The sequence below is a fragment of the Pelobates fuscus genome, chromosome 2 (genome assembly GCF_036172605.1).
Source record: "Pelobates fuscus isolate aPelFus1 chromosome 2, aPelFus1.pri, whole genome shotgun sequence".
In the NCBI taxonomy this organism is placed as follows: domain Eukaryota; kingdom Metazoa; phylum Chordata; class Amphibia; order Anura; family Pelobatidae; genus Pelobates; species Pelobates fuscus.
In genome coordinates, this window is record NC_086318.1 from 389,945,431 (window position 1) to 389,961,415 (window position 15,985).

Consider the following 15,985-nt stretch of genomic DNA (forward strand, 5'->3'; position numbering starts at 1 on the left):
TATACACTAAAACTGCTTTATTTAGCTAAAGTAATTTAGGTGACTATAGTGTTCCTTTAAATGAGAACTTAACCGCTTTAGCCATATCATTCGAGAAGACCGCAAAGTTCCTGCCAAACCATGCAACCCTCTCTCCTCCCTCTCACCTCCAAAAAAGGTTGGACTACTTATCATGGCATAGCTCTGGAATTTAGAGGAATATGACACTCGCTTAACAGATCATAAATAGGAAAAATTGTTTAAAAGTAAATCTCGTAATCCTACATAGATCAGCAGAGAAGAGTGCTTTGATCTATGGACCACCAAGTGCAAGAAGAAAATGGCCAAAGTACAGATGGACTTGTTTGGTACAGACAGATACCAATATGGGTTTGCAGCTGAACTCAAACATGACTGAGTTTGTATTCAGAACGTGTTCACAAGTGTTCCAACATAAATGAACGTGTTCTCTTCTTGTCTGTAGCCTGTGAAGTAGAGTGGTAGAGTACAGGAGAAGCAATAAGTATGCCACTGAGAAGTCAAAATCTCTGCACTAATCATGGATTGCAGGGAATAAAAAAATAAAAATACATTTTTACTGCTTTAAACCCTTAAGGACACATGACATGTGTGACATGTCATGATTCCCTTTTATTCCAGAAGTTTGGTCCTTAAGGGGTTAAAGCAACAAAGGCCTAGAATAGCAATCATTTCTGGAAGGTGAGTTTGCCATAAAGAATGTTGCTTTGTGAATACCATCACCACTGAAAATGTCCATCTCCAAGTTCCTTAAAGAACATCCTCTTACTAGGACAAAAACAAAAAATTAAACGAAGGGTTAACTGGCAGGAAGGATTTACTATGCCTCTGCTTTGTTTGTTTGAGCAGTTGAGAGCAGATGAGCTGCTGTTGAAATATTTTATTCTAAGACAGCAGCAGATAGAAAGGAAAATCTATTACAGATGTCCATGCACCAAGGACCTGGTACCCACAGTTTGTTCAGTACTAACCTGTCAAGAGTAATCTCTCTGCTTGTACCTTATCACATGTCACTGACAGGAAGGACAGCGGTCATCTGGTTTGCAATAAAGGACACAAAGTGGACAAGAGAGGGGGAAGAAAAAAAATGCCTAGTACGATTCCCCCTGGTCAGATACCTTCTTCGAAGCTGGAAAAAAATTCTATAAGTTTTTAGGAGCTCCAGCCAAACCTACTGCTCCTGTACAGATAAAAGACTGCTCAATCCACAGCTAGCTTGAAAACTCCTTATTTTGACCTTTTCACCAATGGCACATACACGGTGCACATTAGGTTCCCTTTTGATAAAAAATAGTTTCACATCTGTCTATTTGTGCACAGACAACAGAAAAGAATATCATGAACTAAAGGGAATGAAGGAAACAAAAATATAGAGAAAAAGCTCTGAATAGTATTAAATTACTGGAAAACAATGAATACATGTAAAAAATAAACTCTACACCCCCCCCCCAAAAAACAGACACATACAAAACTTCTATAAGGCATATTCATGTGCTAGTAAGATCACTCTCCGATTTGTCATTACACATGGGTAAGATGGTGAAATCTTACGAGACACATCAGAGCTTTAGAGTATTCAGGGAACATTAAAATCATATTTTTTGCTCCTAATTGTTAGCATTAATGAAAAGCTCAAAGTCAATTACACGATGGTGTTTTCTATTTTAGATAAAAACACACCTGCTGAAAATTCTCAAAGTTCCAGAAACGTCAGGACATCTTGCGTGGTAGGCCACCAAGAACAAACAAAATATCGTGCCATTTAATTCAGAAGCACCTTTGTATACGTTAAAACATACGGATGTGTTGCAAAAGTATGGGCGTCAAATAAAATACTCAGATCTGTAGATTTTTTTGAAAGATACAACCTACGCTTTGTGTTTGATCTCGTGTAAAAGAAAATGTTCTTTTTTTTACCCCCCAGAGGATCAGAAATAAATGAAACACTTTTACCCAGAAAACTGGAATGGTGTAAAATCCCCAAGAAAGACAAAGAGGAAAACGGTGCATATGTATATACATGCACAATATATACTGGTTTTTATTCAGTAGGTTGAACAAGGATAAACCAGTACTTTGATAAACAGTTGAGAGATATGAAAGGCAGGGTTCTGGCTACATTCCAAAATATAATTAATTCCATTTGGGTTCACAAAACCTTCTACGATTCATTCGGGAATCGGCTTGGGGGGGAGTACATAAAGAATATATTATTCAGAAGCATACGGACTATAGCTAAAAATATAAGCTGCATGTAAACTGCAGTTTTGCTAAAGGGGATGTAAATATTTATTACGGCATAAGAGTTGACGCAATGCGGGGAGGGGGAGACAAAAAAAACAAAAACAAAACATACCAGAAAAGAACCGCATAAAAAATAAGCATATTTCCCTGATGAGTTTTAATATATTTAAAAGAATAAAAATATTTTGGTACATAAACACGTTGATCCATCTTTCCATCTAATTGGGTGACATCTACATATCTATTCTTTATCTAAAATCCATATAACTTACAAGTTGACATCTTCCTAAATAGTGCATCTGTGAATTAAAGCTCCGGACAAAAAAAAAAAAAATAAAAAATAAAAAAAAAAAAAAAAAACTCTGATATTTGGGATTCTGAACAAAGTTTAAAGGAACACTATAGGCACCCAGACCGCTTCATCTCATTCAAGTGGTCTCGGTGCACTGTCCCTGTCCCACTTAGTCCTGCATTGCAAATAATTGCAGTTTTAGAGAAACTGCAATGATTACATTGCATGACTAATACTGCCTCTAGTGGCTGTCAATCAGCAATGCTTTACAATGGGTATGCAGTGATTGTGCGGTCATGTGATGTCAGAGCGCCAAGGGAATTCGGCACAGGAATCTGGTGAGTACAGTAAGGTTTTATTTTTAACGTAGCCGTAGCGTGCCGGAGTGGGGGTCCAGAGAGTGGTATAGTGTAAAGAATATAGCTTGGTATTCCTTACACTATAGAAACCCTTTAAAAATTATGAATTAACTGCTTTCAAAAGAACACATAATGCACATCATTTAAAAAATAGAACTCAGGAAAATACTTCATTTACAAAGGCACGGGGGGCACTGCAGAGATACAGAGCGGCACTTTATAAATTCTGGTAAGTTGCAAACAGATACTGCAATAAATTGTTAATCTGCATATATAACATAACTTGTGATTTCGGAGCCTGCTACCAACTCTGGCAGATCGTATGGACTGACCAGAGCTATGGGGTCTTTATGAATATAACTGCCTGGCTTTTTATAAGACAGGTACAACATAATACAGCACAGCTCAAGATTTCATTTTCTTTTGCTGGACTAAGTTATGGTCTTAATAAAGGTTAAAAACTGTATGCGCCCCCTACTTTCATAGGAATTATATTCACATACACACCATGGCCACAATAAGCAAGCATTAGTTTATCCTCCTAGTAAACTCCTCATACCATTGCTACTTATGTACGTAGTAAACCTCTAATGCAGGGCTTGACAAATTTGCTTTGCATCTAGGAGTCAGTAAAACAAATTAGGAGCCAGGTTTTTCAATGCCAAAAATACAATTCTTAAATGGACACTATAGTGAACAGAACCACTACAGCTTAATGTAGTTGTTCTCGTGTCTTTAACCTGTTCCTCCACACTTTTCAATGTAAACCCTGCCTTTTCAGAGAAAAAGGCAGTATTTAAATTGTTGCCTAGTAACACTTCTAGTCACTCAGATTGCCTCTAGATTGCATCCTGGGTCAGTGCTGCACAGTATGTAGCACCAAGTTTAGTGTCTCCATACTCTGCATGGAGATGCTGAATGTTCCCCATAGAGATGCATTCATTCAATTCATCTCTATGAGGAGACGCTGATTGGCACAGCATGGCGTTTTGCCACTCATATGCAATAGCCTCTCAATGCTTTCTTATGGGAAAGCATTGGATTGGCTGAGATCATCAAGATTGATGATCGCAGTCATTTAAGCAGGGCCAGCTGTGGCAAGACCAGCACAGCGTGGGGTGGAAAAGGTGAGTAAAAACCCCTTAGCCATGTGATTGGAGGGGGACCGGTCACCTAAACACACATACACACGCACTCGCTGACACACAAACATACACAATAAGGTGACCACCCAGCCTCCCTTCCTGGATCTGGAGTGGTTCGGCTTTCCCTGGGGTCCAGTGGGCTTCAGTCATCTCCCTGCTCTGCTCCATAGATCGCTGTTTAGTGATGCCGGGGCCGGAGTGAAGTCATATTCCGGCTCCCGGCATTACTGGAGGACGTGCGAGGGAGGTTACTGCTCCCTCGCGCGCCTGCCCGTCTGCCTCAATCTTCCAGGCAGTCTTCCTCAATCTTGCAGGAGCCTACCGCCCCAGCGCACACCCCACACTCTCAATCAGCTGGCCGGCTCTCCATGGCGACTTGGGATTTGTCGAGCCCTGCTCTAATGTGATATATATTTAACCATCTTTATGAGCCATGAAAGATGGCATAAAGTGGAAGGTGCAAACTTGGCCAACGCATTTTTATGAACATTGTCATAATGACTAGAAGGATTTATTGACTAGTGACAATAAATTAATTTGTAAATAACTATTTGAGTCTTAATTCATAAAAAGAATCCATATAATGGGAATGTTCCATCAGCAGAAAGACTGATTCTCTCTCTCTCTCTCTCTGTATATATACACGCACACCTTTACATAGGTTTTCTGTGTGTTAACTTGAAACCTTTGCAAGAATTGTGTTTAAACAGGTGGGTAATAAAATATTGCCATATTTACCTGACTTATCGAGGGAAAACAAGCTGCAGTAGTCAAGGTTTAATAAAAGGTGTTTATGACACCACTCAAAAGGACCACATAGAAGCTGTGCTGCCACCATCATGTAGACGTTAACGGTTAGTTCAAAGAACAAATGCCTTCATATGTTCTTTCAACCATTTTTTCATTTCATTCTCGGGTATAGGTAACCACTCTCCCAGCAAAAGACATAAAAGCAAGAGTAAAGTTACAGCAAAGTTTGCACAGATCATGTTTGAGTAAGGTGGTTTAAATTCCTGATATGGGTGCTTAAGATAAACTCGAACAGTGCAAAACTCAGCTTGACATTAGATAGATACACCTAGGTAAAGATTAGCAAACGGAAGACTCAGGGTTAGATTATAGAATGTCAGTCAAGCAGACATGATAAGCATACCATAAAAATGGCTGCAGATGTGATCAATATATGAAATCAAGGTAAGATTTTTGATGAAAAGTGCATTTGATTCATCGTAATACTTATGAGTTACATTAGCAGCATGTCTCCAGCTCTCTTTCATCGGCAGATTTACTTTGACAAATACCATTTTCTACAAGCGAAGCGAAGTTTGGAGTTTAGATAACCTCATATTTAATGGTTTTGGACCGTTCTACAAAATATTGTACTTCATGGCAACTCAACATCTACTTCTTAACTAGATACAGATATGCTTGTGGAATTCACAATTAAAGTATTTAACCCCTTAAGGACACATGACATGTGTGACATGTCTTGATTCCCTTTTATTCCAGTTTGGTCCTTAAGGGGTTAAATACAAACTCACAAGTGAATACAACCATCAATTACTTATATACAAAAATCATTTGAGGGCGTTGTCAAGATCTATGCCAATGTGGATGTTTTGTAAAACAGATTTAACACAGCACTATGTACAGAAATTCCACAAGGTTATTTTTCTATATAATAAATGGGTGTATTTATCGAAATATCTAGAATTGTTTGATTGTGTAGTGTCGTCTTTGTATTTTAGCATAGTTTTCAGTCATTTTAGCAACACTATAGCATGTATCCATTTAATCAAGTGCTCCCATGTTTGTATTTTTTTTTCTTTAAACATATACATACATATATTTAAGTTTGCTTACTAGCCCCAATTATATGTCCTCAGGGAAAGTGCAGAGTAGACAGCACTTTCTTTCCTTAAAATGACTTGGCACAAGCTTGCCACTTGCATGAGCTAATGTTCGCAATAATGAAGCAGTTTACATTTTCTCCCTGTTCCATTTAAACTTCGAAAATCTTTGCCCCTGGAAAATGTGCATGTGATTTATCCTCCGTAATAGAGATTTTGAAAACAAATGCTTCCCTCTTTCCTGCAGCAGTAACTCTTTTACACTTTGATGTTTGTGACTGTGGGTGGAATAACTCTCTTGGCCCAAATCTACCTCTGTGGGTTTTATTTTTGGGTGGGGGGGGGGGGGGGGTGGAAGGTTTCCTCAACTAAGCGTTTTTTCGATGCCAGCAATAAGTGCTTGATCCTATTACCACAAACATACTGTCATATGGTTTTTGTTTGTGTGTATTTGGGGCATGTTAAAAACGAACTATGGTGTTCAGCATTTCACATTACTTCAACAGCAGATATGATTCAAATGAAAAGTTTGATATATGAAAATTGCATTAGATCAGTAATTAAAAGCGGACATAAGGAAAAAAACAGTATTTTATTTTATTTATTTTAAAATATTTTCCGTTGCCAATTGCCTTTCAAAAGCCACTAAACTTAAAATAAAGTTAGAATTTTTTCCATTGAATTAATTTTTGTAAGCGCTCATTAGTTAGAAAATTGCCTTTTAGATTACGGCTACTTTTAATCACAGCAGCTGACAGCATTAACACACACATGTTCCTGCATCAGTGAAGAGATTACCATACCGTGTGTGAGCCTTTCTCTCTGCAATGAGTGAAGCCTGATTTCCCTTCTAAATCAATCTAGGACAGTGATGGCATACCTTTGGCACTTTTACTGTTACAAGCTCATTTTCCAAGAGTCAGCACGATACTGGAATATACAGAAATATTAACAGTTCTCCGACAAGTCCTTACTGAAGACACTGTACAAACTTTTGGAGTCGAAAAACAATGAAAAACAAAAATAGCATGCCAGCATTGGCAGCAGTTTGATGTAATTTTGTTTTATTAGAATCCCTGCACTACTATAAAGACAAGGAAGGGCATGATTTTTGGCCTTTAAAGTACACTTTACCAACAACCACGTAAAAGACGCACGGTTGGCACTCTAGAAACTAGGGATGTGGTGATAACAGAGCCTCCCATACAGATTCACGTAAAGTGATCTGTGTGCCTTTAGTGGTCCTTTAAATGAGGAAGAAGGAGGGGGGGAAATGACCCCCCCCCCCCAAAAAAAAACACAACAACATTCTGGATTCTAAGACAAAAAAAAAGAAAAAGTTCCAATAATCTTTCCTTTACAAGTCCTAAAGGAGAGAAGGGACGGAACACATTGAAGGAGTGCAGACCACTTATTGTCCAGAAAGTAAATCTCATGGTCAGCTGTTTTCCTATCGTACACCAAAAGAACAGGAAAAAAATAAACCTCAAACCACAGCAGCTCGTAAGTCAGCACAGGTGCAGAAGAGTTAGCAGAAGGTTCATTCGTATGCAATGTAACTGCAGCTGTTTTGAAGATACTCTTTCTCCTTTTCCACAAATTTAACAGAAACACGACAAAGCAAGTCACACACGCAATACTAGAACTAATTACAGGCACTAAAGAAAAAACACTTTTTACAAAAAAATAAATAAATATATGTATACACATATATAAAAAAAAAAGAATGATCAAGTATTGATAAAGAACCTCCTAAAGTACATAGGAATAATAATCATGTTAAAAGAAAAAAACAACAACAACAAAAAAACTCGATTTCCTATTTTATAAATGCAGATTCATGGTTATTTTCTGATATTGTATTATAAGTATGCTTACTATTCAGCACATATCAAAACAAAAGGAATCAATGTACTCCGGCTAGTAAATGCGAAGCAGTCATTTCAATTTACACACCAACTGTTTCAGTCCAGTCCACTTGTGATTTCTGTCCAAATAAAAGCCTTCATGCATTTTACCTTAATGTCAATGCTATGAAATCATTCTCATTTCGGTTAATACACACGCCTTTTAATATTCTTTCCTGTTCTGGCGAGTAGAACTTCCCTCCTCGTGAGTATGTTATGGCCTGCAGTGGCAAGTCATTTTCAAGGCCTGGCTAGTAGCACAGGACTTAACATGTGAAGCCCTGACGTGTACAGTATTGATGCCAAGGGGACAGTTAGCCATGCACAAGGTTAGAGATTGTTTTCGCAGAGCAAAGCAGATGTGGTGAAAGGCTGCTGATTCTTCCCATCTTGCGTTTGGTTAAATCGACATTCTTAAGAATGTTGGAATCCAGGTGCAGCGGGTTTATTCACTAAATACCTAAATGCTGCAATCCTCCCAGCCTACTTCTAATATTGCAAATTGGGGGTTAAATACACTACAATTTGGCGTTTAGTGAATACAACCCACAGGGGTGAGATCAGATGGAAAAACAATGAGAACTAGCAGATCACAATAAAGCGTACCTTTTGTGTGCCTCGTTTTGTTTCTGTGGAAGCTTGATCCGCTTTACTTTCTTTCCCTCTGAGAACATTGATGAAGTCTTTCTTGGAGACCGATGACATTAGTTTGCTACGTTTTCTTTCAGAGCGTCCTACAGTTTTGATTTTCTCATTGATGTTACCCTGGTGTGTTCGCACAGCATTAAATAATTGCACCACACCTCTGTGGAGGGGGAGGGAAAAAAAAAAACAATATTGTAAAACGTTATATAGGGTTGTGTTAACGATTAAATACAAATGTCCCAAATCATGCTATCTGAACAAATATAAATATACAACAAATACGTGTTTTGTACTTATGTTTGTACACACTTAGTTCTCTATAAAGGCCCATAGCGGTCATGATAATTCTGTCTATTTCCTTCTATTGGGGAAATGTCCAGCTTACACAAATGATTCCGACAAGAACAAAAATCTCCCAAAAATACTACGTGTGCAGATTATTTTGTGCAAATAAATGGATGTGCACTTTTCTGGAATCTAAATATTTAAGGAAAATTCCACACATGCATAACCAAAATAGCTAATGGAAGAAGCCAGTTACTTTCACAAGGTATACAATATACTTTTCCCACTGTTTGTGGTGTAACCTGTGACCACTCTATGCATTTATGAGCTACTGTACAGTGATCTGCTGAGGAGTTTATGGTAAAAGATTAGATGTCCGAGTTCCTAGCTAATCACCCTCACTTCATTTTGTTGGGGTCATCTAGGCTTCTATTATTTTGAGAAAGCCACCCTCGCACCCCCCAACAGAGATACATTTGACTATATTATGTATAATAAACCAGATCATTTATGCCCCTGTGGGTTTTAATATACAAGTTTGCCAGGTTCCTGGCATAATAGAAAACAGACTATATCCTAGAAATTGCACTCACTCATCCAGAAATAAGTTTTTCACAACTCTGTTCAGAATTCTGACACAGGTCAACAAGATATCTCACCTTCATGGAACTTTAAAGTACCGCAGAATGTTTAAAATGTGTAGTTAGCTGGATATGGAGCTTAGTTCTTAAAGGGACACCACACACATGACACATTTAAGTACTTTATGTGTGAGGAGCATTCTCCTCTTAAGTGCAGTTTATAAAATTGCTGAGTGCTATCTGAAATCGGCACTTTTATAATTAATTTCAGAAACATCTCAGTTGGTAAATTCCCTTACTGCAAAGCCTGATCAAAAATGCATGGTCACAGGTTCAAATCCAGGCAGGGTCAACTCAGCCCTTCATCCTTCCGAGGTCGATAATATCAGTACCATCAATAGGGTAATAACATCTATTACTATTCAGCTGCCGATCTGGTTAATTCCGAGAGCGTGCGCTGAAAAGCGCTATGAATCCCACTGGGAGAAAGGCGCTATATAAATACTAGTTATTATTAGGATTAGTTGTCAATAATACAAACTGGGAGGTTTTCATCTAAATGCCGTTCTTTCAAATGAGGTAATGGAAGTGGCAGGCGTGGCTTTTCCCCCCAAACACATGAGTGCTTGCCTAGAGCCCACTTCAGCCCTGTCCACGGACAGCCTGGACAACTTGGGCTGAAAGCCACAAGGTCAACGAGAAGCTTCTAATTGGCGTATTCCCCACCAGACTAAGTCTAAGGGTTTGCAAAGGCTGCAGACTGCACATCTGCAGCTTTTGCACACAGTTTTCAGATATACTCCAATGAAAATGCAGCAATACATTTATGCATGTTTGTTCCTCTGCTCCCACGACAGCTGATGCAGATAGTAACAGCCAATCATTACTTAATGCTATGAGACATATAATCCCAAGAAACTTTCTCACAAAGAAAAACAACGGATAGACAGCTTTTGTAAATAAACTAGGCTATACACAGCTTCCATCATCACATGTTTATCAGTGAGATGGAGCTGGGTGTAAATCTACATGCATCTTAACATGCTGTGCTCCTATTAAAACTTTCTTCCACTTTAACCTAAATACTTAAAAACCTTTATTTCTAAAACCAATCATCCACTTAAAGTGAACCTCTTGTGCACACAGGTCTAAGAAGTATAAAATGTACTTACGAAGCCTACAGACAATTTCTAGCTTTTACTTTGCAATCCATGCAATTATTTGAGGGATATTTTAAACATTGTGCATTTTACCTTTAAGCAAAGCTCAGCGACATTTGTGTTGATTATAGTGACTTTACTTGTGCGATAATGTTCGGAGCATAATGAGTCATGAAATGCATTATGATTATGATCAGAAAAGCATGGGATTATCGGGATTGTAATTCAAAGGTCCGATTATGGGGATTATAATTCCAAGGTCCGATAATGGGGATTGTAATTCAAAGGTTCGATAATGGGGATTGTAATTCAAAGGTTCGATAATGGGGATTGTAATTCAAAGGTTCGATTATGGGGATTGTAATTCAAAGGTTCGATTATGGGAATTGCAATCCAAAGGGTCGATTATGGGAATTGCAATTCAAAGGTTTGATTATGGGAATTGTAATTCAAAGGTTCGATTATGGGAATTGTAATTCAAAGGTTCGATTATGGGAATTGTAATTCCAAGGATCGATTATGGGAATTGTAATTCCAAGGATCGATTATGGGAATTGTAATTCAAAGGTTCGATTATGGGAATTGTAAATCAAAGGTTCGATTATGGGAATTGTAATTCAAAGGTTCGATTATGGGAATTGTAATTCCAAGGATCGATTATGGGGATTGTAATTCAAAGGTTTGATCATGGGGATTGTAATTCAAAGGTTGATTATGGGGATTGTAATATAAAGGTTCGATTATGGGGGATTGTAATTTAAAGGTTCGATTATGGGGGATTGTAATTTAAAGGTTCGATTATGGGGGATTGTAATTTAAAGGTTCGATTATGGGGGATTGTAATTTAAAGGTTCGATTATGGGGGATTGTAATTTAAAGGTTCGATTATGGGGGATTGTAATTTAAAGGTTCGATTATGGGGATTGTAATTCCAAGGTGAGATATCCTTTATACAACAAACTTCTTGGGTCACTCCTCCTCCCCCCAGGCAGAAATTGCCAAAGATTTTCAGGAGGTGTCCATTTGTTTATGTAGTATGAACTCTTACAAGATTTGATTAAATTGTGTAAGATGAATGATACTGTGATCCAGAGAGGATGTTAGTGGAGGCTTTCTAAATAACATATTTCTAAGAAATATACATTAAGCGTTATGATTTTTGCATTATTAAAACCTTTGGTTCAACTTCTCCCCCGTAAGAGAACTAATGCATAAATCATTTGGCTCCTTCTTGTCCGATCTGAAGATGTCTCTTATTAGAAACAGATTATGGATGCTACATAATCTTCTATATTAAAGAGAAAATGTGAAGAGCAAGAAAAATATATATATAGATTTTTTTAAAACATTTTTTTACCTTGTGGCAATTCTCTGCAGATTTTTCTCCGCTTCTTTGTCTTTGACAACATCTGGCTTTACTCGGCACATCATTTCCCACTGGCGTTTTTTATCAATCTGAATTAGAAATGTTACGTGAGGAAACACGGAGTGTTTGAAAAGTGCAACACAATAGTAAGGTACTGTACTCTTTGAAAACACATCAGTAAATAATTTAGTTCTATTCTTGAACCCCTAAAATAAGGCATTGGATTTCCGCCTCCCTCCCAACATACAACAGAAGCAAAACTTATAAATTAAAAATGTCTCTAGAGCAGTGTCAAATCATCGAGCACCTTATTAGACAAATGCCTTTCTAAAAAGCCCCCTTTATACATAGTTTGTCAATGTAAGAGAACTGATCATCAATAGAGTGGAGGTAGTTCAGTTTCGATATAAAAACTTGACAAAAAATAAAGTCTCTCTGTGGAGAAGCAGTGAATGTGTGCTGGTGACCAGAACAGCGTGCCAAGTTTCACATTGAACAAATTAGCTGAAGGTAATAAAATGGCATGTATTTAGATTTTCATCACCCGGCCTTTTTACAACATGAAAGCAGGTTATTAATGTGCATCTGTCATACAAAAATAATGTGACACTTCACCTGTATATATTGGGCTAGCATATAAAATACTATTTATACGCTGGACGACAGTGCATTCTGGGATTTAGCCGACTATTGTAGGAAGAGCAAGGTAACACATCCATCTGACTTTACCGAACCAGGAACATCCTCCGGGAAAATGTATCGTAACTTACATGTTTGCTAAGAGATGGTTAAAATATATTGCTTAAATGAGAGAAGATATGCACATACATGTGGATGGCAAGATTCACTTTAAAGCAAACAAATCAAACAACTTTAATGCTACTGTTTTCATCTTTTAAAGATAAGCATTGGCTAACATCCTCCATGCATTTTATGGTTGTGTGATATGCATGTTTTATAGCATTATGATTTCACACTGACTTTCATATCCCCTCCCATTTAGTTTTGCATCAAATGGTGAGCAGATCTCACTCATTGAACTTAAAGGAGCACTAAAGCGTTAGGGATACAACTTTAGGTGCCCATTGCTATATTCACGTGTGTTCCCTCCCTCCTGTGCAATAAAAAAAAAAAATCATAAAAAGGTTTTAATTTCCTTTTCCCAGCACAGAGACTCCCTCTGAATTGCTCACCTCTCCACCTCCCAAGATATCGAAGAGACATGGTCCAATCCAAAATTCAGGACCTAATATGTGAATGTTGTGAGCGATTTAAATGCTTCTCATAGGAAAGCATTCAATGCTTTCGTACGAGGTTCCGCATCATGTGACCAAGTTTTACTCCATGCTAGGGAAGCACCTCAAATTGAAAGTAAACCACTTGCAATTAAAATTTTTTTACTTAAATCGGCTCCACATGTGTTAAACACATCATGTAACGCCCAAATATATAGAATCTAAGCTGAAGATTTTGACTGACTGGTGGGAGAAAGACCTATCTTACATTTGCTATAAGTTTGGGGAATGACAGGACCCCTTTAAATTTACAATCTACTTGTCATCTATAAACATGCCAAAGATTTTGTTTGCACAATACTTATTATTTACCAACAACAGATCAGATCTACATTTGATCTACATTTGAGAAAGACAAACTTTCATCCTGGTAAAAAGAATGTAGTATTTCAATGTAAGTTGATATATAAACGAAAAACATTTACAGAATTTTTTTTTTTTTACCGGTTTACACAGGTACTGCTGTTTGTTCAATCCTGTATATGCATGATTTGAATTCAGCTGTATTCTGATTGGACAAATTAACCAAGCAACTAACCAATACACCATATACGCATACATTTTTTCTTTTCCTTCTTTATACCTAAAGCTCTCACTTTGCTGCGCTTTAAAAACTAAGGGTTTTAAAGGAACACTATAGTCACCCAGACCACTTCAGCTCAATTAAGTGGTCTAGGTGCAATGTCCATCAGGTTTTAACCCTTCACATGTAAACATAGCAGTTTCAGAGCTTGGAGCTGCTTCAGAGAAACTGCTATGTTTATATAGCAGGGTTAATCCAACCTCTAGTGGCTGTCTTCCTGACAGCCGCTAGAGGCGCATCTGCAATGCTGGATGCGAAATTCGCATCCAGCGCGTAGAACGTCCAAAGGAAACATTGAGAAATGCTTTCCTATGGACTGTTTGAATGCACGTGCATTCCGCTCCACTCGGGAGCTGACATCGGCGGGGGAGGAGAGGTCACCAGCGCAGAGGGAGCCCGGCGCTGGATTAAGGTAAGCTGCTGAAGGTAAGCCCTTCAGCGCCAAGGGAGGGGGACCCTGAGGGTGGGGGCACCCTCGGGGCACTATAGTGTCAGGAAAATGGGTTTGTTTTCCTGACACTATAGTGATCCTTTAATGTGCCATTTCGTATAAAAAAAGATAATTTATTTTCTAACATCACTGATCCTTTAAGTTGAGACACCAATGTTTTTAGACTTTATATGATGCATTTTAAATATGAACCTATTTTTCTAGAACATTAACACCTCCCCCCTCCACCTTACCAACAGAAAGTCTGAAGTAATGTCCCTCTTATCCTATGGCTCAGCAGCAAAATGTTTTCTCTTTAGGAAAAAATTACCAGTTTCATTAAGGCCTTGTTTTTTAATAGCTTTCAACTCATGGTAATCTTATAATGCAGCTGCACAGCATCAAAACACTCTTTCATTAATGTTACCTTTATAATGCCGGGCAGACGTGCCATGAATTAATGACCAAAAGCTGGCTTCGCATCAAGAAAACACTACGTTTTAACCACATAATGTTGACTTCACAATAAAATACTTTTGATTTTCATCCTTAAAATCTTAAAATGGACTGGTCAACTGCAAAATGTTTGCACGACAAGGTCAGCTTCAGGTAAGCATTAACATTTAAAGATACTTTCCTCCCTCAAACCAACATGTCAATGAAGTTGTTCTATGGGCTCATGTCTCTAGGTGCTGTATTACGTTAAGGTGTTAAATGGTTTTTGGACGGTTTAACACCAAAGTTGGGCCTTCGGACACACTTTTGCTCTTCCTTTCTTAACTTTGATGGGCCGCACTGATAAAAATTGTAGCCTTTGGTGCCAGTAACACTCGCAGTACTCTTACTTACAATTGCTACCCACTGACCACTTCAGTTTGGCCCAGATCTCAGTTTTGGGTCATACAGTTTTAGATGTCTGACCAATATCGTAAGTCATGAGGCACCAACAGTAAAGCTCCTATGTGGACATATGCCCAAGGACCCAACATCGGTTCCGCGCCCTAAGGTAAGATTGCGCCCCGGGACAGCAGCCCCTTAAACAATTTCACTGAGGCATGAGAGCTTAATATAGTGGTTCTCAAATCAATAGGCTTATCCCTATCAATGTAAACGAGGGCTTTTCAGAGAATAACATTAGCAATAGCCTCCCAATATAAGGGCAAAGCATTAGTTTGGCTGAAATTACCAAGATTTAGGATTTCAGCCATGGAGGCATGGCCAGACCAGCGCAGCAATGGAGGAAAAGTAAGTTTAAATACCTTTAAATGCACTTGGATAGGGACCGGAGACCTAAACATTGAACAGGTAACTAATGTTAGGAATACATTCATGTTTGTATTCCCAACAATATAGTGTTCCTTTAAGTATAAATAAAATGTTTAAAAAAATTAAGGGAACAAAAACATGTTTTCACAGTTTTGCTTTTAATATGTTTTACACACCAAGTTCAACTAAAGAAAAAGAGGGATTCCCTTTGCCCAAGCCTGTACTGACATCAGAAAGAAATATGCCTGATCACACCATACAGAGCGCTCTGTGAGTGTTCTCTACTTGTAATAGCAGCATGAGAGGGAAATCTCACTCTCATAATGCAGCTCCACAGTGCTTGGAGCTGAGCAGCTGGCAAAAGCCAGCACTGATCACTGTAGGCAGGGGAGGATGCAGGGACCCTGAGGGTCTCCCGCTGTTTAGGAACAAACTGAGAATCACCACAGTGATTTTGCTGATTTAAAGGGATACTCCAGGCACCCAGACCACTTCTGCCCATTGGAGTGGTCTGGGTGCCAACTCCCACTACCCTTAACCCTGCAAGTGTAATTATTGC

At 38.4% G+C, this 15,985-nt stretch overlaps 1 protein-coding gene across 1 annotated transcript in view; it reads right to left on the bottom strand.

Annotated features, from left to right (window-relative positions):
* RRP15 (ribosomal RNA processing 15 homolog) overlaps nt 1-15,985 on the bottom strand; it is a 51,638-nt gene that overhangs the window by 16,206 nt on the left and 19,447 nt on the right. Inside the window, exons 3-4 of the mRNA XM_063441436.1 lie at nt 11,844-11,941; nt 8,422-8,620 (exon numbers count right to left, since the gene is read on the bottom strand). Of these exons, the coding sequence (XP_063297506.1) occupies nt 8,422-8,620; nt 11,844-11,941 (297 nt within the window). The remainder of the gene's footprint in view (nt 1-8,421; nt 8,621-11,843; nt 11,942-15,985) is intronic.